The following is a 27,479-nucleotide window of genomic DNA, read 5'->3' on the forward strand; positions in this document are numbered from 1 at the left end:
TACTTTAAAATAAATTTAGGTCTTCGTTGAGACAGAAATATTGTTTCCAAAATTTTGCTCCATCATTTGCATCATTTCTTGATTCCAACTTTAGGCACTCAGGCGATCTCTAATTACTGCTGTCCTCAGAGTACACCTGTTGCTCACGAGACCAAAGAGAGCGAAATGTGTTTTTATGGCTTTAACTTCCAAACAATCCTGGGTTAGAGCTTCATCTTCAATGCTCCTCCACAAATGCCACAAAACATAACTAAAAAAACTGCATTTTGGGACTTTGGAAAATGTTCCAACATAGATTAGCTTATCCAACCCTTCTTCCTTAACTTGCCAAAAAGCGACTTAAATGGTCTTTTTTGGGTTTTTAATTGCAGACAATTTTTAACAACCCCCCCCCCCCCCAATTAATATTGTAATGATAACTTTAAAATGAGTTTTTTGGTGGGAGGGTGTACGAATCTTCCGCCCCTTTGTCTAATACGTCCAAAAATAATTTATTATTGGATTTTTAGAGCCTCAATGGCAAAAATTTTCCAGGAACGGGAGATTCCAAGCATCCTCACTCTCGTTTTAATGTCAGCATTTCCTAAAGGTGCATTTTTAGGCTCGACAGCAGATAAATTAGAAGAGCATCTAACCTCTCTCCTAATATCTCTACATATAACGATAGAATGTTTCAGTTTCTAAGCTTGATTTTCAAAAAGTATTTTGGAGTCAGCCCCCTGAACCCTAACATCTCTTTTAACACAATAAAAAATCGTCTAAAATGCATTTTTAGGCTCCTAATTTTCAAACATTATTTGGAAATTTCAATATTGATACATTTTTGAGGGAGATTCCTAAATCCATCCCCTCATCTAATGTCACTAAAGATAGCCAAAAATTGAGTTTTAAAACTTCATTTTGATAAAATTTCTAGAGAGTTGGTTCAAAAATTTTGGATGGCCCCTCCTGAAATGATCGGCTAGATCCGTCACTGGTGACATTCACATAAGTAGCTAATGTAAATAAAATAGTGTATACTTGCAAAGTAAGTTTCGAGTAAATCTTGGATGTTCTTCAAATTTGTCCTCTTCATTTTATGTTTTACCAAATATGTAGTATGCTTAAGCATTTTAGATATTCACATAAATAATTCATTAAACATCAGTAGGATATTTCATGCTGTCTGTTCAAATTTATAAGGTACTATTGTTACTATTTATGAAATTTATTATTGAAAATTTGGTTCTGTTTCACTATAGTAACTGATTCATTATTATTTTCTTTATATTTCTAAAACTTACATGAATTTGTTGAAATATTTATCAGATTCTCTTTTCCAGAGTAAAATTAGAGGTGTGTTTGATAGTTTGACACAACTTAATCATGCTAATATCGTAAAGCTCCATAAATATTGGATTGACAAAGAAGCTGAAAAGCCGAGAGTTATCTTTATTACAGAATACATGTCTAGTGGATCTTTAAAGCAGTTCTTGAAAAAAACTAAGCGTAATGTTATTAAATTGCCAATCCAGGTATATTCATGAGTTTTATTTTATTTTTTTTAAAAATATTTTGTATTTGAAATTGTTTCTTTAGTTATGTAATCAAGCATTTTACTTTCATCAGTACAATATGTATCATACTTGAATGTTAGGATTACTTGAAATCTTCTAATTTTTTTACTATAGGCATGGAAGCGTTGGTGTTCTCAAATTTTATCTGCGTTAAGGTGAATAAATTTTTTGTTTCTTATTGATGAATAAATTTGAAGCTTTATGTTATTATCAGTTAAATATTTTTAGCAGTGCCAGAGATATATTTTTGCTTTGTTTAATAGTCCATATAAATGTTCAAGCCTTCAAGAGTAGATGTATTGTAACTAATAAATAAATTGAAAATAATTGCTGGATGATACATACAAAGCTTAGTAAAAAAAAAACATTTAAAGTATTTGGCATTCGGTATAGATACATGATAATTTGATTTTATTTAAGTTTATTGATTTTTATTAAAAATATTATGATTTGGTTTTAAGTAAAGTGAATTTTGTTCAAAGCATTTGAATATTCTGTAAAATTTTAAACCTATCATTTTTGCTCAAAGTGTTTAATGCTTAATTAGTGTACATTGCTTCTGCACAAAAATATATGCTTTTGATTCATATTTACAGTGCTCAAAGTCGTCCTACTACGAAAGTTGGTATTCAAATAAAAATTCTACAAAAAATATCTTATACTTAAATTGCCAAATTTGCTCAAATGTTTTAAGTTTCCAATATTTATGGTTTCTTTCCTTGAATTTTATATTCCAGTCACACTTTCGGTGTAATTCATCTTGATTTCATTCAGAGTGTCAAGCACGATCAGATTTGAGTGAATCATAGATTAAAATATCCTCAGACCAGAAATTATTTAGGATTTTGAAGATTTGTGAAAGAATTGAGAAAATTAGTAGATGTTTATAAGCAGTGATGTGCCATCTAGTTGATCAGAATATAACTCAATAATTCGAAGTCCTAAGGGACTGGCTAAAACATTCAAGTTATTTATAGTTTGAATTATGGGAAATTCCCACAACAGTCTGAAGAGTTTGGGTCCCGATGAAGTCTTCAAGATAAAGGAATATTCAAGTTATAAGCTTTGAGTTATCGAGATTCGTCTGTATTAATGTATTGGAATTTGATTTTTATTGGAAGCAGGTGTTTCATTGAAATTTACTCCTATAATAATGTTTTTATTTTCTTCTTTATTGATATTTACTTGGAAGATAGGACTAATTTCCTTTAATTTTTTAAGATGATCTCCAGTACTTTAAGTATGTTTTCAAATACAAATGTTCATTATTTTCTACACTACTACTTCTATTGTTTTGGGTGTTTTGTTGATTTTATGTTGTGTATTACAATCTTACAGATCTTCCTCTTACTTCTTTTTAGTTATTTGCATTCATGTTCTCCTCCTATTGTTCATGGAAACCTTACTTGTGATACTATTTTTATCCAACATAATGGACTTATTAAAATTGGATCTGGTGAGTTTTAATGTTTTACAAGCCTATCTATTTCGGTTGAAACTATCTATTTAGCTAAAATGAATTTTATCTCCGTAATTGATTGCATATTATGAAAATTTTTGTTCTATTCATTTTAGTTGCACCTGAAGCTATACATCATCATGTGAAAACTTGTAGAGAAGATCTGATGAATATGCATTTTATTCCACCTGAATATGGAAGTAAAGCATGTATGTTTATCTTTGTTTCTGTTACATGTAGAGAGAAACAAATATAGTTAAGTTTTTTTTTTTCCTTTTGAAAATTGCAGGCTGTCTGAAAATTTTTGCATTTCATTAAGTTATTTTTAAATAAATTGAAGAAATAAAACAAAATATCTTAACTTACTTACAAAGTTATTGTGGGTTCAGGGTCATGCACAGCAATTTCGGGGCCCGCCACAAATATTTTTTACGCTCCCCCCCCCCCATGGTAGTATGTTCATATAACAATCGATTTCATTGCATGTTGTGGCAAGAATATTAGGCGATATGGATTTCATTGCAGTTTGCTGTTTTCTGCTTCACATCTTGACTGATTAGTTAAAAAATTGGTTGGTGTTATTAATCAGAATACTGTACCCAGCAAAATTCAGTAGGGATGAGATATAAAAAGACCATAGACTCTGAGATTGGTATGATATCTATCTGCCAATGGGTGGGGGAGGATAATGCTTGCATTAGTAACTAATTAGTACTCTCTATTATATTCACGGAATATTCCATTTAACCAAAAGTCAAGTTTTGTTGCACATTGTGACATTTAAAAATAGCCACTCCATTTTTTTGTAATCTGTCCAAAAATTCTTTGACAATGCGTAGATTTGAATCTATTTTTATCTATGGGCAATTCCATGAAAATGACAACTTTTATGAAAATGCAATTCTATTGCTAATTTTAATAGAATGTTTTTATAAATTATTTTACTTACTTTCAAGTATACATTATACAAAAGTATACTTTTGAATGCTATATATCTCATAAGAAATTAGGTGTTTGAAATCCGACAAAACTGTTGCTTTTGCATTGTCATTGCATGGTAATATATTATGTCCTGAATATTTTTAAACACCTTGTCTCTTTTCCCACTTTTAAGTTTTTGGCAATGCTTTATGTGTGTAAAATTGCTTTTTGTATTGGTCCTGGGAAATATTTGTTAAGCTCTTTAAAAATGCCTGAAAGGTTTTCTTCCATTTTTCTAAATGAAGCAGCATGTTTCATTTTAGCACAAGCTTCATTTAGGCCTCAATCATGTTGTTTTAAAAATAAAATCATCTTCTTTTGACATTACTGTTTTAAATCTATTTCAATGAATCCATTTTAACTGTGCTTCCTATGAGAATTTGTTTTGTGCAATGTTTGATTAAGAAGATCTTTACTATTTGATCTGTCAACTCTTAATTGCAATTCGTTTGCATCTTTACTGATGGAATGGATTTTTAGCATATCATCTCTGGAGTTGGGAGTTGTATGTAGTAGTGTTTTAGTATAATTTTGTAAAAATAGTATTTTGGATGGCTTAGGTTATGGTCCTTTTGAAAAAAAATCCCCCTTTTTGGGCACCAGTTCTAGAAAAAGTACTTTGATTAATTTCTTTTTTGTTTTAAATTTTAGTCTGCACTTTATATTTTGTTTTAAACAATTGAAAATTATATTTACTTTCTTCATATTTATTTCATTTTTTTAAAATTTTTATTTTGCATTTTACACAACTATTTTTGAATTTAGGATGTGATGTGCAAACCTTTTCATATCCTGCAGTTGAAGCTTGAATGTAATCTTTTTAATAGTATCAGTTTTATTCTAAAGGAAAAAAAAAAACTACTAATTTGATTTTGAGATATATATTTATATAAAAGAAAATGGTTTCTAAATGCTTTGTTTTACATTAATAGGGTTTGAAGTTGTCATTTGTGGTAGCCCAGTTATTAAAGTTGTCAGATTGCAAGTGATTTTTTGAAACATAATTGTTTACATTTTTTAAGAATTTAAATGCTATTTTGAAGTTTGATACATTTGCATGAAAGTAATGGACCTGTGAATATTAAGTATGTTTTTTAACTAATATATGACTTGCGTAATTTTGGCAAATTCATTTCAATGCTTTTGGATAAAGAGTTGATATACAATGAAGAAAATTGTGATGTGCTTTAAAAGTATGATTATCACTGCTGTGATGCAAATGTTTGAAGTCAAATGGTCTTGCTTGATATTTTACAAAAAAAAAAAAAAAAAGACTAACAACTTTGCTTCAACATTCTCAAAAATTTTATATGGAAGTTCCTAAAAGGACTCATGAAATTTGTTGATATCTCATTTGATCAAAAGAGAGTCTGGTAAGGTATACATTATTACATTAAATTTTCTGTAATAAATGTTGATATTTTCCTAACTAGTGGGAAAAAGCATTTGTAATTATGATGTTCAAACTTTAAACTTTATCTGCAGATTATAAAGCATTTTCGTTAGCATATATAAGAGATAAAAATTAGCAAGAAAACTTGTTACATTGGTTGAGCAACTAATTTATGAATAAACTGGTCAATTTTTAAAGTTCAAAGCTTTTATTTTCATTTTTTAAGCTGCAGTTGTATCATTTTAGTGGATCTCTCGCTGGTGTGCAAAAATATTTTTAGCTACCAGTGGGAAGATATTCTCAGCTTCTATGTGAGACCTTCATTGCAATGGCTAAACCAGACCAGCCAAAAATAAGGGGGAAGCAACTACTGGAATCTGTAACAAGCTGTTGAAAACTTATTAATGTAATTTTCATCCAACAAAAGGTTTTGTCAGATGTTTTTGCATCCATTTGCTAATTTTTTTTGCATTAAAAAGGGTTTTTTGTGACTACAAAACATATGCATACAGCTCTCCTGCTAATTTGTGCATTGATAGGTTGTTTTATTCATTTTCCTTTTTCAATCACAAAGGTATTTATTCAATACCTATTAGCAACAATAATTTGAAAAGATTTATGGGTCACTCTCATGAAAATACTACAAGTCATGTCTGACTTTTGTATTTTATTTATCTATTTTGATGATTTCCATCTGTTAAACTATATTTTAAAATTGATTTCCAGTTTATTTGTGTATAGTAAAACATGAATGGGTTTTATATAAATCATTAATAACAGATTTAAAAATACTTTGACCCCTTTGTGTAACAATTGAAAAATAAGAGTGGACAAAAATAAACCTTTAACAAATTCATTAAAAAATTGCTCTAATAATAAGAAAAGTTACAAATCAAGCATAAATAGAATTAATGAATATAAAACTTATTTTGTCTGTGATTTTAAGAAAAACAAACCCTTTGTTAATCATTAATACAAAGGTGACAAATTGAACATTCATTAGTTCTAACCAACTATCAGATAAAAAAGAATTAGACACACCTTGCTTGTTGACTGTAGAATTCAAAGTAGCTAACTGAGCATGCAAGTTATACTACTTAGTTTAATGAAAAATATTTCCAAATTCAATGTAAAATGTACAAAAGGTTGGGATATTAAATAGAACATTTTTTTTTCGGGGGGGGGGGGGGATTCTTTTTCTGAAGTTGTGTTGTTGCTTTATTTTATGTAACAAATATAACAAAACTACTGATAATTTATAGTGTTGCATTGCAACACAATCTTAAATCCCATTTTAATTCCTAATGATTTTAAGCTGGAATATGCAATATTCTCCTTCTTGTTCCAAATCAAAACATTTTTTAACCCTTTATAAATTACTCATGTACAAACAATAAGTACTTGATTACATGCAGTTAAATAGAGAATCAATAGAAATTGTTAAAATTGATTTTAAAAATATTCCAGAGTCTTGGACATGATTTGTGCTATTTTTGCGAGAATAACCATTACATATATGAGCCAATGTATTACTGTGAAGCACATTATATCATGATTATTGGAAAAGAATATTTCTCTTCATACCATGCTTATTAACTTACTTAAGCATATTAAGTGGTTAATTTTCATCTAGCTTATAAGATAGCTAATGAAAAGTTCTGTATGATCATCATTATGTTGTTATGGTGGGTTAATACAAGAATTTTATGCATTAATTGTCCAGATATAGTCAAACTTGCTTAGACAGATTATGAAGGGACTGCACTATTTGAGCAATTTTACAGAGTGCTCTTAAAAAACAAGTTCATTAAAGTAATCATAAAAATTCATACTTATTTTTATTTTCATCCCCGTTATTTCTTATTTACCACACAACGTGTATAATTGACTTTGAACTGTTTTATTGTCTCTTTCTTGTGTCTCTCATGGCTCATAAGACATCGTCATTTGCACTCCTGGCTCACTTCAGTCAATGAACTCACCTAGTAGTCACCTAGTAAATTGTAATGGTGACTCAAGTATATGGCGTTTTGGAATGCTTTACCAAGGCACATTCATAATTTGATACTTTGAAAATGTACTAGGAGGGAGACAATGACAGGGGTTCTAAATTTAGTGGTCAACACTAGCTATCTAATAACTTTTTTGACAATAATGGGCATTTTCTTTTGATAGTCTTTTTAGTAACACACTATTCTTCATACCTATTTCTAGGGGACAATAATTTTACACTGATAATATTTAAATACGGTGGCATAAATCAGTGATTAAATGTTGTTTTGAGAATTTTATTTGCAGAGTCAAACCTTTCTTGCAGCATTTTTTCAGCTAGTTTAATATACTGAATGCTCACAAGGATACATGCAATGTTTAGTAGCAAAAATGCAGAAGATATACATTTCTGCAGGAATTAAAATGTGACTTCTAGTAGTTCTTTGCAAGCTAGTCTTAGTAGTATCAATTCTTTTTACGGTTCTTCTGATTCTGTTACAATGTGCATTACCGTGTGATATTGCATAGAAATGCCATTCAGCTCTCAAGTTGACATCCGTTTCGTGATTACATAAATTAAGAAAGTTCTTTCTATTTTTGTTGTGTATTTGAGTAAAGTATTTCAGTACGCCACATACTGTGTCACCACCAGAACTATAGTACTACTGTGTGAGTTCATTTTCTTAAAACTACACTGAAGCAAGAAATTAAAAACGCACCTTTTTTTCCTTTCAACTATGTAGATAATGCTTTTGCACGTGTTTAGGCAAGTTACATAAGTTAATGTACAGAGCGTATGTTTGTATGTATTGAAAATTTGTGTGTGTAGATAGTCTTATAAATTAACTACTTAAGCTGTCAATCATGTATGAACTACTCATTTATGTCCAATATTTCTAAGTTATCAAATTAAAATAATTATTTTCATACTTAAAATATCTTTTTCCAGTATAATATGTTACATAGAGCACACTATATACGTAATTTAAGAAAGTGCAATGAAGTTTTCACACTTTTTATTTCTGTTTTAGAGTGTGAATTAACTAGCAAAATTGCTCAATTTATAAGACTTGTATCTTTTTTAAAAACCAAATACACAAAACAATATATATAACATACATAGTACTTGAATGGAATATTCAATTGGCCAAGAAATTTTATTTTTAATTCCACCCCCTTTTGGTTTACAGGGATCTAAAAATGTCATTTTTCTCAATTTTCTGATCTTTGAGGGGCTGTAATTTATAAAGGGTAATCAAACACACAATTACAGCTATATTTTCTCATTAGTGTTACTCCAGTGATTAGTTTTTTGCCATATTTCACTTTGCATTTTTATCCCCTAAGCGAGTTATAACCCTTTGAAGTGAGAAAAATTTTTACATTTGACCTTGAACTTTGGCCTGCTGCCATTATTTTAATTATTAAGTTACAGCTACATAACTCAGTGTGTGAGACTACTATCTAATGTACTTTAACATTAAAATATAAAATGTTCTGCCATGATTGTTATTCAATTAGATTTGGGCCAAAATGCAAAAGTCAAAGTCCCATTTTTGGCTACAAAAATGACTTTTGATGACCTCTAAAAAATCAAGGGTTAAGGTTAGAGAAAAAATAAAAGTGGTTTTAAACATCATTCATATGCATCTTTTTGGGATATGAGTTTCAAAAAATTAAAAGTGGTTGAGCGCACTCATCCGTTGAATCTGTATGGAATGACCCATGAATGAGCATGTACTGCAATCTGATAAAAACAGCTTTGTGAAGTCCTATACATATTTTTTAATATTTAACATTATTCATTTTTTCTATGGAAATACGAATAGTAAACCTCATTGTAATTTCTAAAAAATCAATTTTTTTCCTTTTCTCCTATCTTTCCAGGGGGGAAAAAACATATATATGTAGTTAAACATTTTTCCTGCCACCTCAAAAATTCCAGGAATTTTGCATCTCTAGTTTAGACATTATTGAGGTATTGGTCTTATTCAATACTCTGAATTCAAATAACTTAAAGTTACCTTAAAAGACTTGTTGATCATAAAAACATTCTGCATTCAGATCATGCGCCACATACTTAATAGAAGCAGACCTGCTCCCAGTAGTTCACAGTCATTTTGAATCATCAGTTACCTAATCATTTTCTATCTCAGCAGTCATTTCACCCTAGTTTAACAACCCTCTTTTATTGAAGCAAGTTTTAATTCTTAGTGGTTTTTATGTGTGTCCAGGCAGGGGATATTTCATTCTTCAAGTGTATTTTAGCTGCTCTCTGTATTCATTTATCTTATAGTTTAGAGATTCATGTAATTTCGTGCACTTTTGTTTTCTTATATTGGTTGTAGAAATAGCACAACTTATTAATGTAATCACAGAAACAGGATTTGAAAAAATAGTTGGTAATTGTATTTTGCTACTAAAAATGCCTGTTTCCTTTAGCATCCAATCGTCATTCTTTGCACCAAAGTTTTTATTAAAAAAATTGTTCGACAATTTTAATTATACTCCTGGTTGAGATTTTTTACTGGTTTTTATACCATGCAGAAAACTTTACTTCAGCTTCTTGATTTTTTAAAAAATATTACAGCTAAGTGGTTCATTTTGGCAACTAAAGCAAGAAAGCTAGATGCCTATCACAGGAAAGTGTCCAAGTGCAATTTTTGGAACAAATAAGCGGCTGGGCAATTTTTTCGCTATATAAGTCTCCAAAACATAGTTTTAGGCTATATTTGATGACTTTAGGGTGGGAGGTAATGACTCCCCTCCCTCCCTTTTGGGTCGGCACTTGTATCTGCGCTTTTGCAATATCCTAGTTTCAAACATTCCACAGGACATGCTTTCATCTTTACAGAAAAACAAATTCTAATTACATAATTTTTTGCCTTTACTTCCTATTTAAATCAATGTGTCGTTAAAGCATTACAACTTTTGTGCTTACATTTTCTAGGGCTCGACCAATGGCATTTTTTGGCCGATGGGCCGATGCCGATTGTTGGCCGATTGTTCAAAGATGGCCGATGGCCGATTGTTTTTCTCCAAATGGCCGATGGCCGATGCCGTTGGCCGATGGCAAAAAAAAAAAAAAATCAAACAGAAATAAATTGATAAAATTGTCAGGGATTTAAAGGATCATTGATTCATTTCACTTTACTTCCTTTCTACGAATAAGAAATTGTAATCACAAAAAAGAAAAAATCAGATTTCGACCTAAATTTTTATTTTACGATCACCCAATGAAAACTTCACAAGTTTTTTCGGCACATCTGTACATGCATATGTACCTAAGAACATATAGATGAACGAAATATCTATTTTGAACGCCTCCTTAGTTAATTATCACAAATTTTCTTGTGATGGCTTCATGCGCGTAAACTTGCGTCACTCAAAAACGTTATGAAATAGTAAGTTGAAAACTTATACGTACGTAGCATCATCTAAAAGTTCGAGGACAAGTTGTTTAAAACCTTATCCTGAATAGTTCACATTACCGAAGTACATCTATCTACAAAATACTCACCTTGAACGACTATGCACTTCTGCCAACGTTGATGTGAAAAACAAATAATATAACGTTTCGTCATACTTAGCTCCGTGTGACTTTTGCCTGTTCCCAGCAAAAAAAAAAAAAAAAACATTTGCATGGGCGCCGCTTTCTTCCATCAGAAGAAGATAAAGCTGCATCATAGAAGGTAGCGAAAAATGGCTTCCAGGAGTGTTTCCAAGATTTATATGAAAACTGGCAAAAGTACATAGTCTCTCAAGGTGCCCTTTTGAAGGTGGATGTGCTTAGGTAATGTGAACTATTTTGGGTAAGGTTTTATACAGCTTGTCCCCCGAACTTTTGGATCGTACTACATACAATCTGTATAGGGTGTAGTTATGCTTCTCCTTTTTTGACTGCTGTATGATGGAAGAGAAAGAACAACAGCAAAAAAAAAAAAAAATAAATAAATAAATAAATAAAATAAAAATAAAGGAAGAAAAACAAAGAGACTGTTTAATAACCAATGGACTTTTTTTTTAATTGAACATATAACTAAGATTTCAGTAATATTGTAATAATGTATGGATTTAGGTACACTAAACATCGTTAAAAAACATTAAATTATGTTGTTTAATCATTCAAAAAAAATTAAGAATAAAACTATGAAACCGTCAACAAATTACGCAGTTAAAGTGGAAAGATTGCACGTAGAAATTTTTTAGTCATCAAATTAAACAAAAAAGGGAACAGATAAATTACAATATTAAATCACAATAGGAATATTTTTATACTTATTTAAAATTTATGAAAGGAAAAGTTTGCATTTTTCATAAAAGCTATAACCTTGACATTAATTTTGCGAAAAAAAAAGAAATAGTCATGAAAAGAGCGAGGTTCTTAAAACGCAGCCACAATAAACAAACTCAATATTTACATCAAGTTAATAACTGAATATGAACAATTTGATTGTTTAATCTTTTATGAAGCACTACAAACAAATTCAAATTAAATTTTGAAATTTAACAATAATTTTCTGAAATTTAAAAAATTGCATAATAGAAAATCCTAAGAAACTTTTCTATAACATACTATTAAAAATATGATGAAAACGAAAATAACTTATTCATTTATTATATATATATATATATATATATATATATATATATATATATATATATATATATATATATATATATATATATATATATAGTTTCTTACAACATATATAGTTTCTTACAACAGAGAAAAAAAAATCGATCGCTATTAATGATGCAAAAAAGATGGCGCATTACGAAATATAGGTGAAACAAGTAAGAAATACGCAAAATGATATTTCTTGACCAAAATAAATAATCGCTACATATTTAAGAAGTGCTTGAAACGACGAGGGTGGGTTAGGGGAGTCACCCTCTGATTTTGGAGTGACTCACAACATTAAACTTCGGCCTCATTTTGTTAGTACAGAACCGCTACCACCAACGCCTCGGAAGAGTTTCTGAATCTATTTCAGCACTTTCGAAGAAAAAATTCAAAAGTCCCTTTGGTTTCCGAATTATGTTCCCATTCAAAACGTCTTTAATCAATTTTTGCTTGAAAAGAAAAATCTCTAATTTTATGAATGGTGTTAGTTTTAAACAACTCAGAAGTACAACTAGAGTTTAATTTCAGAAATTGTTCGATTTGGAGGAAGGTCATGCAAGTGTTCTCGGAAATACAAAAAATAATGGTAAAAAAATAGAGTTCAAAATAATCATGAACATTGAGCAGGAAAACCCTTTTAAAACTTGCACCTGAGTTTGTTTTGACGTGCAGTGGCGGATTTAAAATATAGCAAATGTTGCAATTGCGCGAGAGGCCCCATAACCATAGGGGGAACCGTAGGAGTTACAAAAATGCTTATGATAAATGTTTTACAACTTCTGTGCGAGAGAAATAGGGCCCCAAGATATATTTCGACGGGCCTCAAACTTGTAGCTCCGCCGAAGCAATACAGAAAAGACTGCATTACTGTGATTCATATTACTAATATCGAAAAATTAAAAATTATCGTCGTTTCAACTGAAATCTAACAAAATGAAAGAAAACCGGTTTCACCATCTCATATTTGTTTCCATGGTCTCCAATTCGCAATATATCACCAAATGATCGTCAGTCTGAGACGCTATATTAGTTTTGCATTGAAATAAGTATTTAATAGCCATAAAAAATGAGTAAATAGGCTTTTTAGAACATCCGATCGAAAACAAAAAGTAAAGTGCACAACTGGAATGTACGCACACCCCCACATGCGAAAATTTAGCCTTCTACAGTTTACCATTTTTGAGTTATGAATTATGAGAGATACATACGTACATCCAGCCGCAAGAAACAGCGCAACAATTAACTTATTTGGTACCTGAATGCTGTATAAAAAAAACTCTTTCAGGGGGACTAAAATAGAAATTCATACTGAAATTTAAGTAAACAATTTTATATGAAAACAATAACTCCCTTTACTTTGTATTAAAAAGTAAAACAACAAAGGTCCTTTTTTTTTTTCAAAAACATCGGCCAATTCCATCGGCTTTTCGGTGTTTTTTAAGGCCGATGGGCCGATGTTTCCTGCAAGTTAGCATCGGCCGCCGATGCCGATGCCGATGGCTAAATTGTTGAACCATCGGCGCCGATGCATCGGCCTGGCCGATGCATCGGTCGAGTCCTAACATTTTCATTAGTTTTTGAAATTTTCAATAATAATTATTTTTTATACATTAACTGATGTTCTTAGTATATTTAACCAGTATTTTAAAAGTAACAGTGGGTTGCAGATAGCCGTATAGTTTTTTGCCACAGGGCTTCTTTTATTCACATTTCTGAGAAAAATATGTTAAGACATGGACATTATAAAGCCAATAGAGTAAGTCAAGGAAAACTGACTTTTTAAGAAAGTTATTTGTGGTATAAAATAACTATATAAAATAACTATATATATATATATATATATATATATATATATATATATATATATATATTGGATGATTATTTGAGGTATTAAAACAGGAGGTGTAAAACTATTTTTTGAAATAAATGGGACTGAGTCAGAATCACGATGAAACAATGCATTAATGTGAAAGACATGTAATGGGTGCTCCACTGTATTTTGTTTTTGCATAATTTGCATTGTGGCTCCTTTGCATTTGCTTAACTATAGTTTTTATGACTTAAATCCTTTCTAAATTTAGTTACCATGGTCACCCCAGCTGCAGACATTTATTCATTTGGCATGTGTGCTTTAGAGGCAAGTTTATTTTTAAGTATTTTTCAGCAGTATTCACTAAAAATTTTATGATTATATACTGTAATTTAAAATTTGAACTACAGTCGTATTGACAAAAGCAAATGAATGTAACACTTTTTTTTAGATGGCTGCTTTAGAAATATCTGGAAATGGAGAAGGCAGCAGTCAAGTTACTGAAGATGCTGTAAATAAAACTATAGAAGCACTAGAAAACTCTTTGCAAAAGGTTAGACTGAAATAGTTTCTTATTTGTAATGATTGAAATATGTTTTGTTTTTCTTTTTTTACTTTGGTTATTTTATTTTCAAAAAATCAAGAAGCTATTGTTTTATTTCCAATATAGTTTAATCCACTGTTTGAAATATGAAAAAAGCTCTCTTTTTGATGCATACTTTCATTTAATTAAAAATGTGTGTTTTTGTTTTCTTTCATCTTATGTTTAAATAGGGAAGAATGGGTACACTTGATCCCATTTTTGTTGAAGCTTATAACTTTTAATTGATTCAATGGAACTAAACAATCTCTTGTTACTTAATTTAGAATTCTTTGCCCCACCAGAATGCTATGCCATTTTTAAAATGTATATATTAGAATAAAATAATTTTCAGAAAAAACCTACTTGGTAAACGGATCAAGTCCTTTGTACAAGGAGACTTTATCTCAGTGTGCAGGAGAGGATTCTGTGGAGAAAAGTCCTGATAAATGTTTTAAATACAGGTCAAACATTTATTATTGCAACATGGTTACTCTTTACTTAAAATAAAAGAGAGAGAGAAAGATTTGTCAGTGGAAGGACTAGGAGAGCCCCGAGGCCGGGAGAGGTCCATTCTGAGACAATTCATGTAGTAGTACGCAGGGTTGCCACGCCACAGGGAAACCTGAAGAAACAGGGAAAATGCAGGAAATTCAAAATGAGACAAAAAAAAGAGGAAAAATCCAGCAAATTTTGAACATTTCTTTAATAACCTGAAAAATGCAGGGAATTTACATTTTTTAAAAAAATTATTTTGTAAAAATCAATTCCAGCACCTATAAACTCCCCCCCCCCCCCATAAAAAAAACTGCTTTACTTTTGCATTTTTCATCTTTTAAGGTCCAAAACAAGTTCTTTTTTCATAAAAAACATAAATGCATTCAGTCACCAAGCAATTATTTCAGTTACAATGAACTCTTCTTTATTTCTTCATATATTTTTATTTATTCTCTCCCCACCCCACTTGTGACAAAACTATCTGGATATTAATGTTCTTTTTCAAATATCAGTGTTTGCTCGTTTGTACGGTTGCATACTCATACAGGGAAAACAGGGATTTTTTTCCCAGGATTGAGGGGCAATCCTGAGTAGTATTTTCTTGGTACAACTTTAAAGTAAACTAAAAGCACAATGTTGAATTTGTTATAGGATTTTATACAAACTTGTTTGAAAAAGAATCCTTTGGAACGGCCATCTGCACAAGAATTATTATTCCATCCTGTGATATTTGAAGTGCACTCTCTTAAACTTCTTGCTGCTCACATAATTGTTAAAACTGCATGTAAGTATAGCTATAAATTTTAGCATTCAAACTAATGCTTTAATTTTACAGTTGCTTTAGTTGTTGGGATTTGAAGATTGGGGAGAAAAGATTAGTTTAAAAAAAAAATCTGGAGTGTGAAAAGCTTGTTCTCAAATTCTTTCAAGGTGTATATTTATGATTATCAGACTACTAAAGAATTATTTCTAAACCTGACAGTAATTTTTTGCCATTTTATTGTTGATATTAGTGTTTCAAGAATAAAAATGCTTAAAATGATTGTATTTTTAGATTCAAGGAAATGTTGTACTAACTTTAAAATTTAAAACATTTTATATTTTAGCATATCACCCAGATCAGCTTACTGATGAAGCTCTGCAAACAAGATATAACCATCAATCTGATTTTTTGGCTTCAATTCCTCTCAAAGGTGGCAAAATTGGCCCTTCAATTTCACGGACTGAAGTTCAAAAGTTGGAAGTAGAGAAGTTTCTTGATGATGTTAGGTTTGTAATCATTTTTTGAATCACTCATTTTGTTTTCACAAAAATATGAGTTTATAACATTATATATGCTAGTTTGTGGGTAGAGTATCATGGTGGTTAGACATTGGCCTCTTACTGCCCAAGTTCATAGGTTCATACCAGACCTTGTTCCATGAAATTTCAAGTGCAGAAAATTGCCAAATTAAATTTCTTATGATTATGTGTCATATTAGTTCTTTTTCAATATACATTTGCTTAAATAATTTTGCTTTTGTAAAATTAAATTTTATAAAAGCCTATGCCCCTTCATCTGGTGGGAATTAGTGTTAAAATTCTCCTTTGTTATCCAAATTGTTGTGCCGCATGAAATAATTGCTGTTAGGCCCTGGGTAATGCGCTTGGTTTTTCATTTGGTTTGAAGCCACTAAGCCTTATTAAAAACAAACTATTATAACCAAGCTGTTCAGTTATCTTTATTATAAATGAAAAAATACACAATGAGTTATTTGTATATCCTGATAAAAAGTACAAATCTAGTCTGAATGCTTGAAACATTGTAATCACATTTACTGCAGTAAAATTTCATTACAACACATACCAGTACAAGATATCTGTTAGAACAAAATATATAATCAAACCTTTTTTTTTTTTTTGCCATCAGGATATTGTTAAAAAGTCTTGATTTTTTAAATATTATCGTAGTGTTAAAGAAATGAGGGTTTCTCAAAAATATGCATCAATGAAATAATATGATGCAGAAAAACTTTTAATTTATACCATTTTTTTTTCACTTTGCTTTTTTGCTTTTAGTCAAAATCTTGAAAAGCCTTGAGGACCTTATTTCAAAAAAAAAAAAAACTTTTTGTTTCTTATGATTTCTTCCAACAGATGGAGATCTGAAAGCTAAATTTAAAACTCACTTTTGAATAAGTAGCTAAACTGTGCAAAGGATTTCCATGCAGCAGAGGGAATTCCTTCCTTGAGGGAATTTTTTTCCTTTCTTCTTTTTTTGAATTGTAGCAAAAATGTGACTTGTTTGTTTTGCGCTGATAGCAGTGCAAAAATCTTTAAAATGATGTCTTAGCTGATCTAAATCTTCAAAATGAAGCTCGATGAAGCATGAAGGAAGTTATGTCATACCCACAAAAACCTTTGATTTTGGAAAATGGTTACTTTTTGTAAAACAATTTTTATATGAAAAAGTACTTTGTTTGCATGGCGTACCATTTGTAGTATGCTTATGGATTATACATGTGCACATATACTGGGTGGAGAAAAGCTTAGCTAATGAATTGAAGTAGATATTTGATAATAGCTTCAAATTCGCATATATATGTATATATTTATTGAAACAAAAATGTAGACGAACATTAAGAAAAGAATAAACCACTAGCCCAAAGATGTGCAAAGCAGCCAAACAAATAAGCCAGGTTTTTTTGTGGTCAAATTATTTAAAGTGCACATATAGGAAATATAATCACAAATAAAAAATAGAAATCACACTAGATTGCATAACAAAATAAATTAAGTGGATGAAGCTGGAACTCATCAGCAGTGGAAGCTTCATCCTAGGGTCAAAAGACCAAAAAATTACACTAAAAACTAAATGGAGGCTGTTCAGTTCTGAAAAAAAAAAAAAAACTAACATTCAGGAATACATTGGACTAAACGCACCATATGTGAAAAATGAATGCAGACTTTTGGAGCTAAGACCTAAAACTAAAACACTGGGGTTTCGTCTCTGTTATTAGAAGCCAAAGGCTATCAATAATAACACTCTACTTACCACCAGCAAAATTTCAAAAGTCTTACCTATGTGTCAGGGTGCAAAACTATTTCATAATCAAAGTGTTAGTGATTGTGCCAGTCAATAAATAAAATAAATAATTAATAATTTAATATTGACTCCAACTGTGAAACCACAGTTTCCAATAAAAGACGCAAGTTTCAATGTTAACTGTCTTCAAAATTTTATTTCGTGCCTGAGTAAAAGAACTTGTATAGGCATCATTGTTTCGCAAGCCTTTAATCAACATTATGCTTCTCTTTAACTGTCTAACTGTTCACTCTTATTATTTAACAGGGTGGCGACAGGTCAGAGAAAAGTCAGGGAAGTTTATTAATCAGGGGAAAATCAGGGAAATATCGGAATTACGAAAAAAATAACAAAATTTCAGGGAAAATTGATTACATGAAGAAATTTTTTTTATATTGTTTACTTTGAAATATTAAGTATCTTAATTACCTACCCATTTTCCACCGATTATCTGTTTTAAAAAAAGTAAAATTGATGAGGTGCGATTATTCACTGCCGCATATTTGTGCATCTTTTTTACCTTAAGTTCAGAGTATTGAATGTTAGCTTATTAACCACAGGATGAACTTGCTTCAGTATCTGTAAAATTGTTTATTTTACCTAGCTTGAATTTTCCATCAATGCGTTCCATGCTACATAAAATAAACAACCTTACAGACAAAGAGGAAGCCATCAGAAATGCCTTAGCTCCCTTGGTGGTACTCATTGTCTTTAAGTAATTAGCGTACCGTAATCACAAAAGTAATGCTGATAAAATTCTTAAAGTTATTTCTTCTTTGCGTTTCAAATTTAATTGCTTGAATTGAATGAAAATCAAAATCAACTTTGCTTTTTTGCCATCCTATTATTCGCTGTCGCCTCAGATTATATGAAGGGATTTTTTCAGATTTTAAAAATTCTTTTATTTTAAAATTAAGTTATATATGCATGTATTTTGAAATTAATTGATTGTTTTTTGCATTTCAATGTTTGTTACAAATGTAATCAAAGTTTTTTTCAACAAATAATGAAATAATTTGATATTGCATAATCTTGTGTACGTTTGTAAATATTTTTTATATTTTAAAGCTAAAATAGTGTATTCTTTCATTGAATCCTAAGTTCTTGATTAGAGAATAGTTTAATACGACTTAAAAGGTTTCAATTTGTTTTACATAAATATGTCTATTAAGTAAGTAAATCAACATCACTTCTGTACTTCCACTATTACTTGTTATTCTTGCAGCAATAATTATAATGCTTGAAAATTTAGTTCAAAATTATTTCCATGTACACTTTATAGTTTTTTCATGATTTGATATGTCTTTAACCCTCCTGGCGGCAAGCCCGAATATATTCGGAAATATTTTATATTAAAAACGGCAGGCTACGAATATGTTCGGAAACTTTTTCGTACTGAAAACGGCAAGCTACGAATATATTCGTAGCGGCATTTTTCGCTTCCCCCCTTCGGTCACTCTAGCGTGTAATTGGAGGTGTGGTAGACTCTCCTTCAATTTGAATGGGAGGCGTGTTGCTGTCTGGCGTTGACGGGACCCAACGTGACCCAATATAGCTTCTCTCAACATATCACTACGATGAATGGCGCTTTTAAGTACTTTTAACGTTATTTTGTTATTTTATTTGAAACATACCCACGTGTGTTTAAATACAACATCATTTAATTAGGAAAATAGGCATCATAAATCTTGAATGTGTATTAAAGGGGTGGGGGAAGGGGGAGAGGACTATATGTACATACACAATTATACAATTTTAGGTGACAGGTACAACTCTTCCGTCACACGTAATATTTTCTCAGTTTCTCTCTTTTAACCGAAGTTTTGGGGGTAACTGGTCTTGGCTATGTATCATTTTGCGATAAACAACTTAAATTTTCAATCTAAACGTAGGTTCAAATTCTATAATTAGTAGTTCTGAAATAATAACAATATTAATAATAATGAGAAACTAAAACTGGAAACTAAACAGAGGAAAAACAAAAGCCTTACTTATAAGTATACAAAAAATACATATCTTCTGTATATAATGAAAACATCATATAGTTAAAGATTTGAACGAATTTTCCTTGATCATTTTAGAATGATTTCTGAACCTAATTGGTAACTAAACGACTAATTATTTCTTTTCGATGCTAGCCAGTTTATTTTTTTCACCAGCATGGGTCAGACGTGAAAAAATGATGATTAGAAAAATAAATTAAAAATGTTACTAACTCAAAAATCGAAATTTTTACGAGGGACGTATATTACTTTACATGTCAATAAGTATCACAATTTTAAAGGCAAAACAGAGAGCTAAAAATGAACTGGAACTCGTTTCTGATAAAGTAAGATTTTCCTAATCAATGATTGAAGTGAGAGCGTTTGAAAAATTCTGCGTTTGAGAAATTGTAATTTTATATTATATTTCAATCTATGTTTTTCGAATTTCCATTTAATAATGAAAAATAACACTGTTGAATCGTAAAACGTTGCACCGTATTATATTAGCATCAAGAAATAAATTATTTATATGCAGCAAAGAATGAGCGACATTAATAATAAAATATAACCGTACAGCATCCAACATTCATTTGAATTAAGATATTGTTTGAAAACAAGTCTTCCTTTATAAAGTGGTAAGGATTCATCGACAGCTACATCTTTTTCGGGTACAATATACAGATTTAAATTTATTGTTAATATATTCGTACACTTTATACATTTTTTTAAGTCCTGGCTGGGGATGATTTCTTAAATCAAAAAAAAATGTAGCTTGGATTTAAAGAAAAAAACATACCCTAAACGAATGGAGGACTCAAGACTTCAAAATGTATTCAAAAAAGAAAACGGATCCAAAAATAAAAAATATCTATATAAGTGAGGTCATTGAAAAAAGAAAAAAAAATCAACAGTAATTTTGCGTACCGACCTATGTTCTTCTTAGCCCATATGGTTTATTATCCAAGAGCTTTGGAACACATACAAAAGCGTTCTTCAATGTATAATTCTGAAAGCATTTTTATTAAAAGCGCACTGCAGGCTGCTTTCGTTTGAGAACATACGCAATTTCTCTAAAATCAAGTTCGACTTTTCATTCCAATTTTAAATAGCTGAAAATAGCCGCTCAGATCAACTATAAATAGTGCCAAAGACAAAGACGTTAGAAGAATGAAATATTTAAAAAGTAGGATTTCTAACGCGTCTGGTGAAAAATATATAACATCATTAAATCGAATGAAAACTAACATTATATCATAATCACCCTCTGATATTCTTATATTCAAACTAGCGTTTACATCATGTTAGCTTTATCACAATTGTGCCATTCCGCAGCTGCCTTTTTATCCATTATATATATATATTTTATTTTACTTGCAGAGCCCGATCATTCTGATTGTGGTCATGGGGCTCATTTGTATTTCAGGGCCCCCCTAAGACCCAACGAAGATTTCAGAAAACACTCGGCATAAAATTCATTCTGCCCCCCCCCCCCCCCCCGCCTCCCTATATTTCCGCTTATTCTGAAGCTATAAAATATTTCGATACTTGCGTATTAACACAACCATGCTAAATTTGGTGGTAAACTTTTAATCACAACGTTTAAAAAGTAGAAAAGATATAGTATACGATAATTATATAAGATAAGGTTAAACTTTGCCAGTTTAAAATAAATATCAAAGGTATTATGATATAACTTTTAATAGTAAATACAGACTAAACTTGGAGTGATTTTGAGTTTTGCAAATGTATCAATTTTTTAAAGGGGATTTTTATCAACAAATAAAAAGATTTTCCCCTCGTCTCCTGCATTTGCGAAAATATTAATGACATCATTGTACTTTAGAATCTGAGTGAAATCATTATTTATTTTTAATTAACATAATAAATTAAGAATATTTAGTCACCCAACACTAAAATGTAAGAGGAGGGGCCTATGCCCCGCATGCCCCTGCAGTAATCAGGCTCTGTTTACTTGATTAAAGAATAGGCTCCTTGGAATGCCAAAACACGTGTCTGCTGCTCTTATGACTATTTTTTTCATTTTTAACATCACTTATAGCATTATTATTTTACTTATCGCACGAATGAAAACATTTTATTTATAATGTGATGGTTTTTAGTTTCTGTAATTTAGTTTCTTTACGCGTGGAAACTAACATGAATATTTCCTAAAAATGTCTAGCTTCGTAAAAAACGTAAAGCTTCACACCGTTTGAATTTAAGGTTATATATTAAGGCTATATATAAGGTTATATATCCTTTTTTACATTTTATTATTATTATTATTATTTATTTATGTTTTTTTTGTCAAAATTGAATTCATTATCATACTTATTGTATTAGCCAGAATATTGTTTAATAGCAATGATATTTTTATGTAAGCTCATTTCGTTCGCATGTATAAGCATAGATTTGGTGCATATACAACACAAAAAAAAAAAAAATGAAGCTTTAGAAAAGGTATGGTGTAAAAAGGCATTTGAAGGCCTTAAAACTTAATCGCACTCGCTCATAACATAAGCCGACGATACATTACATATTATGTGAGTATGTAGTGTGGTTACTCACACAATGTTTTATACCATTTTTTTGATTATTTTGAAGATACTAGTGAAGAGTATGGAATAAAGTTAAGAGTGCCGATATTAGGATAAGAGCATCATCCAGGACAGACAGGATAGTATAAAAAGACATTTCTGATCTTTTCAAAGAGACTATTAGACAAAAGATTACTCAAAACAATCAAACATTGGAAGCTTTCCTGGGTGGAACAAAAAAAACTTGATTTATTAAAAATAACTATTGAATATTATTCTTTTATCAATTGTTTGAGGTATTTTAGAGAAGTTGGTCATCAAATGTTTTTAATTTAAGCCAGTTTAAGTCTAATTAAAGATATTAAAGTTAAAAAAAGTCACTTATATCGTATAAATAAACCTAATGGACAGAAATTAAAGTCATACTTGTTCTCAATACATAAATATATGTACGATTAGTTCAATAAAATGTTGCGTAAAAATATGCGTTCCCTTATCTCATTATTTAGGAGATATACATTCTAATTTAGAAGAAAAATGAACTATCCTTATGCTTTCAAATAAGATTCATATTTTTTCCTCTTTTTTGTTGAACTAATAGGTTGTAAGTTGCAACTTGGCGGGAAACCTCATTCCACAGATTCTCTTTTGTACTAGTTTGATGAGCAGGTGTGCTGTCGCTCAGTGTCACGCGTCCCTAATGAAGCAGAAGAAACTTCCCACCCACTGCGGATTACGAGGGGGGTAAAATTCGTTTGAGAAAAGACTGACTCTTTATGGGTCCACATGGTATTTCGGTGGTGACACAAATCAGAAGTTCTAGAAAAACATGGCCGCCACTTGGAAGGTTAAAAGTAGTTTTAATAATTTTCCTAGAATTCTTATGCTAACTGGTTACTGGAAGTAAAGTATTTGTTTTAGATTTCCTATGATATTTCCCTGTAGATAAATTAATACTATTTTCAGTAAGAAAAGGAGCACCTTGTCAATATATATTTTTAATTAACAGTTTAAAACATTTTAAACACTACATGTTATTCAATATGCAGTGGTTTTCAGGTACGGCAAAGAAAGGAAACCATTATCATAGGTAACGTAAATCAGGGAAATTTGATGAACGTAATCAGGGAAAAGTCGGGGAACTTTTTTTCACAGTTCCTGTTGCCACCCTGTTTAACTTTTGGAAACCACCACATGTGGACATAAGTTAATAATGCCTTATGAATCTTGTTTTTCGGTCGACCCTGTACGATTTATGAACCAGATTTAATCGGATGATTTTTTATTTATTTTGAATGGATTTCTTTTATTTTATTGACTGACATGCTGATTATGAAATCGTTTTACACCTGGATACACAGGTAAGACTTTTGATATTTTGCTGGTGGTACGGTGGAGTGTTATTGTTGGTATCCTTGTGCTTCTAATAACAGAGACGAAACCTCCAGTGAATAATTTTAAGTCTTAGTTCCAAAAATCTGCATTCATTTTTCACATGCGGTGCCTATAGCCCAATGTATTCCTGAATGATGGTTTTTGGGGAACTAGACATCCTCCATTTAGTTCTTATTGTTTAGTTTTGGTCTTTTGACCTTAGGACAAAACTTCCACTGCTGAGGAGTTCTGGTTTCATCTACTTAATTTATTTAATTTATTTTGTTATGTAACCTTGTCTGCTTGTTATTTTATTTGTGTTTATATATATATATAGCAATTTTCATAATAATCGGTCCAGGTATCAAGTGAAGCGGTGACTATACTCAAATTTTGTACTCACGCGGTTTGCAAGATCAATCAATCGCTAAAAATATCAAATAGAAAAAGTTTTAAATCGCCCCGTTGCATGAAAAGTCATAAAACAATAAAGAAAGAATTTATTTGTTCAAACTCAAGAAAAATGGCAACAGCTAACTTCTTATCAATGAAATCTTTCACGCGAATTAATTTCTGCAGCCGATAATTTTATTCGTATTTATACAATGGATTGTGACTTAAATTGGAATAAAAAAGGAACTATCGATCAGATTTTTTTCAAACTGGTCTACAAACATTCCCAGTACCAAAAATAACAAACGGTGAAAGTTTCAGCCAAATCTGCCAGGTAGTTTTTGAGTTCATGGATGACATACAAACATTCATTTATATATATATATATATATATATATATATATATATATATATATATATATATATATATATATATATATATGATTATGAATAAAGTTATATTTAGGACTGTCAGCAATTTTTGGGTTTTCTCTTTATTATTCTTCATAGTCTATTTTTGAGTAAATTTCGTGTGCCAAGATCATTTCTACAGTAATGCACACAAATGTTTGTAACTGATATTTTTATTTAGTTGACACTATCTTAACAAGATTTCAATGTAGTCTCTCATCTTGACAACCATGGAGTTCCAAAGGTGTATGAGCAATTTAGTCAATTTACGATAAGTCAAATCTAAAGGGACCGATGAAAAACTTCGACTTATCAGAAGTTCGACTTACCACTAGTTTTGGTTTTCGACGTTTTAATATTAAAAACCATCGAATATTTTACAGGGATGAGATTTTTCAGGCTTTTGCCGGAATTCCGGCTTTTTCTGTTGATTTTTAGAACCTTTCCTCCTTTTTCTCCTTTTTTTGCCTCTTTCAGGCCTTATTTTCTCAAAAATCGGAAAAAAATACGATTTTTTCAAATTTTCAGTCCCCGATTTCTTAATTTTTCTATTTTCCTCCCTCGAATCTTCCTCCTCCGCGATATCTGCCAAAAACGTATATTTTGGATACATGCCAACGATGTCAAACACGTGCTGCGCCGAAATATGCATGTCTTGTTTGAGATTTCAATCTTTTTGCATCCTGCAAGTATTTCAATTATTTTTAATGGTGGGTGGTTTTTCACTATATGATATTTTATATCCGCTTATTTTATACATTATTTCAATAATATTTTTATTTCTTTAATTTATTTTGGAAAAAATGCAAAAGTCAATCAAAAAATGTGGCATAGCACCCACAATCCTGAATTTTATTGAAACTTGGCATGGTAACTTTTTTTGTGTATTTAAGAAAGTGTAAAAAATATTTAGGGTGAATCTCAAACCGTTTAGGCTTTACAGCCTGTTAAAAGTTTCGAGATTTCATGATTAAATGAGACGGCTGTAAGTTGTTCTTTTGATTCCGAAATCGTATTAGGAAGTTTTTAAAGACAAATTTTGGGTTCCAATGCAAGGAAAAAGATAACCAATTGTTTATATACATATATATTTATTTATTTTCTATTCTTACAATGAAAAGTATGTTCTACCACATAAAGAAATTTTAGATTTTTCTCTCTGTTGTAAGTTTTTACTTTACAAACAGACCTGATTTTAAAATTTATGTTTTCACTCGTTTAGCACTATAAACTCAAATGTTTTTAATGAAAAAAAAATGTATTTTTTTCTAAAAAATATGTAAAGTTGACAATATTGTGTGATGCAGCCAAGATTGACCTCTGACTCTCCCAACCCTTTGTTCAATCAGGGGTTAGAAATTGTTGCCTTTTTTTCAAAATTTAGATTTATTTATTAATAAACACTCTTGCAAGAAATGGTACAACGCAGCAAACTGTACAAAATTATTACTTATACTTAAATACCTATTACCTTTAAAACTGGTAAATTAGCCTTTTTTTATTGAATTTTTGAATATCATGGCTTCGATGTTCTATTTTGATGCGGTTTTGGATATCATCCCTTTTACGAAATTTTTTTGGATTTCCTCTCATCCCTGATTTTTATTAATTTGTACATATAACAAACAAAATTAAAGAACTTAAAAGATTTTAAGTACAATATGCACTGTTTAATCCAAAATATTGAGAGAAAAAAAATCTAAAGCATGGTTTTGATTTCGATACTGCTGGAATCGCTCTTGAATAGAGCTGATCCTACCTCAAGAAATGTGCACATCTTCATTCGTTTCTAATTTGAATTCATGGATTCTATCGCTTTAGAAATTTCTCTTTTTCTTTTAATATTCTTGACAGAGTACTTGCTTAGACATCTTTAATAGTAAAAAAAACTCACTCTGTCTCTCGGGAACTTACAGCAAATGATTGAACTAAAGAATGAATGGGAACGCATCTTCACTTAGATCAACCTTTAAATAAAGGTAGAATCAGTTGACTTGACAGCTTAAAAGCAAATTCGTAGTCCAGCAACATGTCAAAGTGTAAACAGTACAATAAAACAAAAGAAAACAAGCTACCTCATTTCCACACGTGTAACTCCTTTATCACACTTTGGCTGAACAGATGCTCTTCTTGCTTTAGAGGTCTTTTGTGCAGGAATTGCAAGTGAAGGTGAGTTAATTTTTCTCTCATGGACATTGTTTCTATCCCCCCCCCCCCTTTTTTCATTCTTTCGAAATAAATTTTGAGTCATCTTTGGAAAAACTTCGAGTTATAAAGGAAATTAACTTCGAGATATTGAGAATAATTAGCATGGAATTTAAAGACAAAGGGGTCGGAAGTTGATAGAAACTTCGAGTCATATTAATATTCGAGTTATCTCAAATTGACTGTAGTTTCATCTAATGCATCATCTTTGTTCATCTGCTGAATTGCTTTGAAAGGTTGTCTGAAGATGTAAAAAGACAGCTTCATGTAGGTTCTTAGAACTTTCAGAATAGGTTAGTTTTTTTCTGCAATCAAGCAGTAAAGGACCCATCATGCACTGATTCTTTCTTCAAGTCATGAAAATCTAGAAAGCGGACACTGAACAAATGCTCGCTGGTATCTTTTGCCTGATGTCAATGGTATCTTTTGCTTGAAGTACTTGCTTTTAATTAGACATAGGTTAAAGAAAATTCTGAAATGAGCCCACCAGTTTTTAACTTAGTCCCGAAGATTGAAAGAACCTATGTGAGGCAGCTGTTTCACGTCTGTGGCAAATCTTTCTACTGCAAGTACCCAAACTATTCGACTGATGAGTGAAAATGGTAAATTACATA

General features: G+C 30.7%; 1 protein-coding gene across 1 annotated transcript in view; it reads left to right on the forward strand.

Moving 5' to 3' along the window:
- The window catches only part of LOC129231599 (nuclear receptor-binding protein-like), a 95,339-nt gene that overhangs the window by 10,331 nt on the left and 57,529 nt on the right, over window positions 1-27,479 (forward strand). The window contains exons 3-10 of the mRNA XM_054865958.1: window positions 1,323-1,514; window positions 1,671-1,711; window positions 2,918-3,012; window positions 3,132-3,224; window positions 14,090-14,145; window positions 14,270-14,371; window positions 15,548-15,680; window positions 16,003-16,165. Coding sequence (XP_054721933.1) covers window positions 1,323-1,514; window positions 1,671-1,711; window positions 2,918-3,012; window positions 3,132-3,224; window positions 14,090-14,145; window positions 14,270-14,371; window positions 15,548-15,680; window positions 16,003-16,165 — 875 coding nt within the window. The remainder of the gene's footprint in view (window positions 1-1,322; window positions 1,515-1,670; window positions 1,712-2,917; window positions 3,013-3,131; window positions 3,225-14,089; window positions 14,146-14,269; window positions 14,372-15,547; window positions 15,681-16,002; window positions 16,166-27,479) is intronic.

Source organism: Uloborus diversus, chromosome 10, assembly GCF_026930045.1.
Source record: "Uloborus diversus isolate 005 chromosome 10, Udiv.v.3.1, whole genome shotgun sequence".
Classification (NCBI taxonomy): domain Eukaryota; kingdom Metazoa; phylum Arthropoda; class Arachnida; order Araneae; family Uloboridae; genus Uloborus; species Uloborus diversus.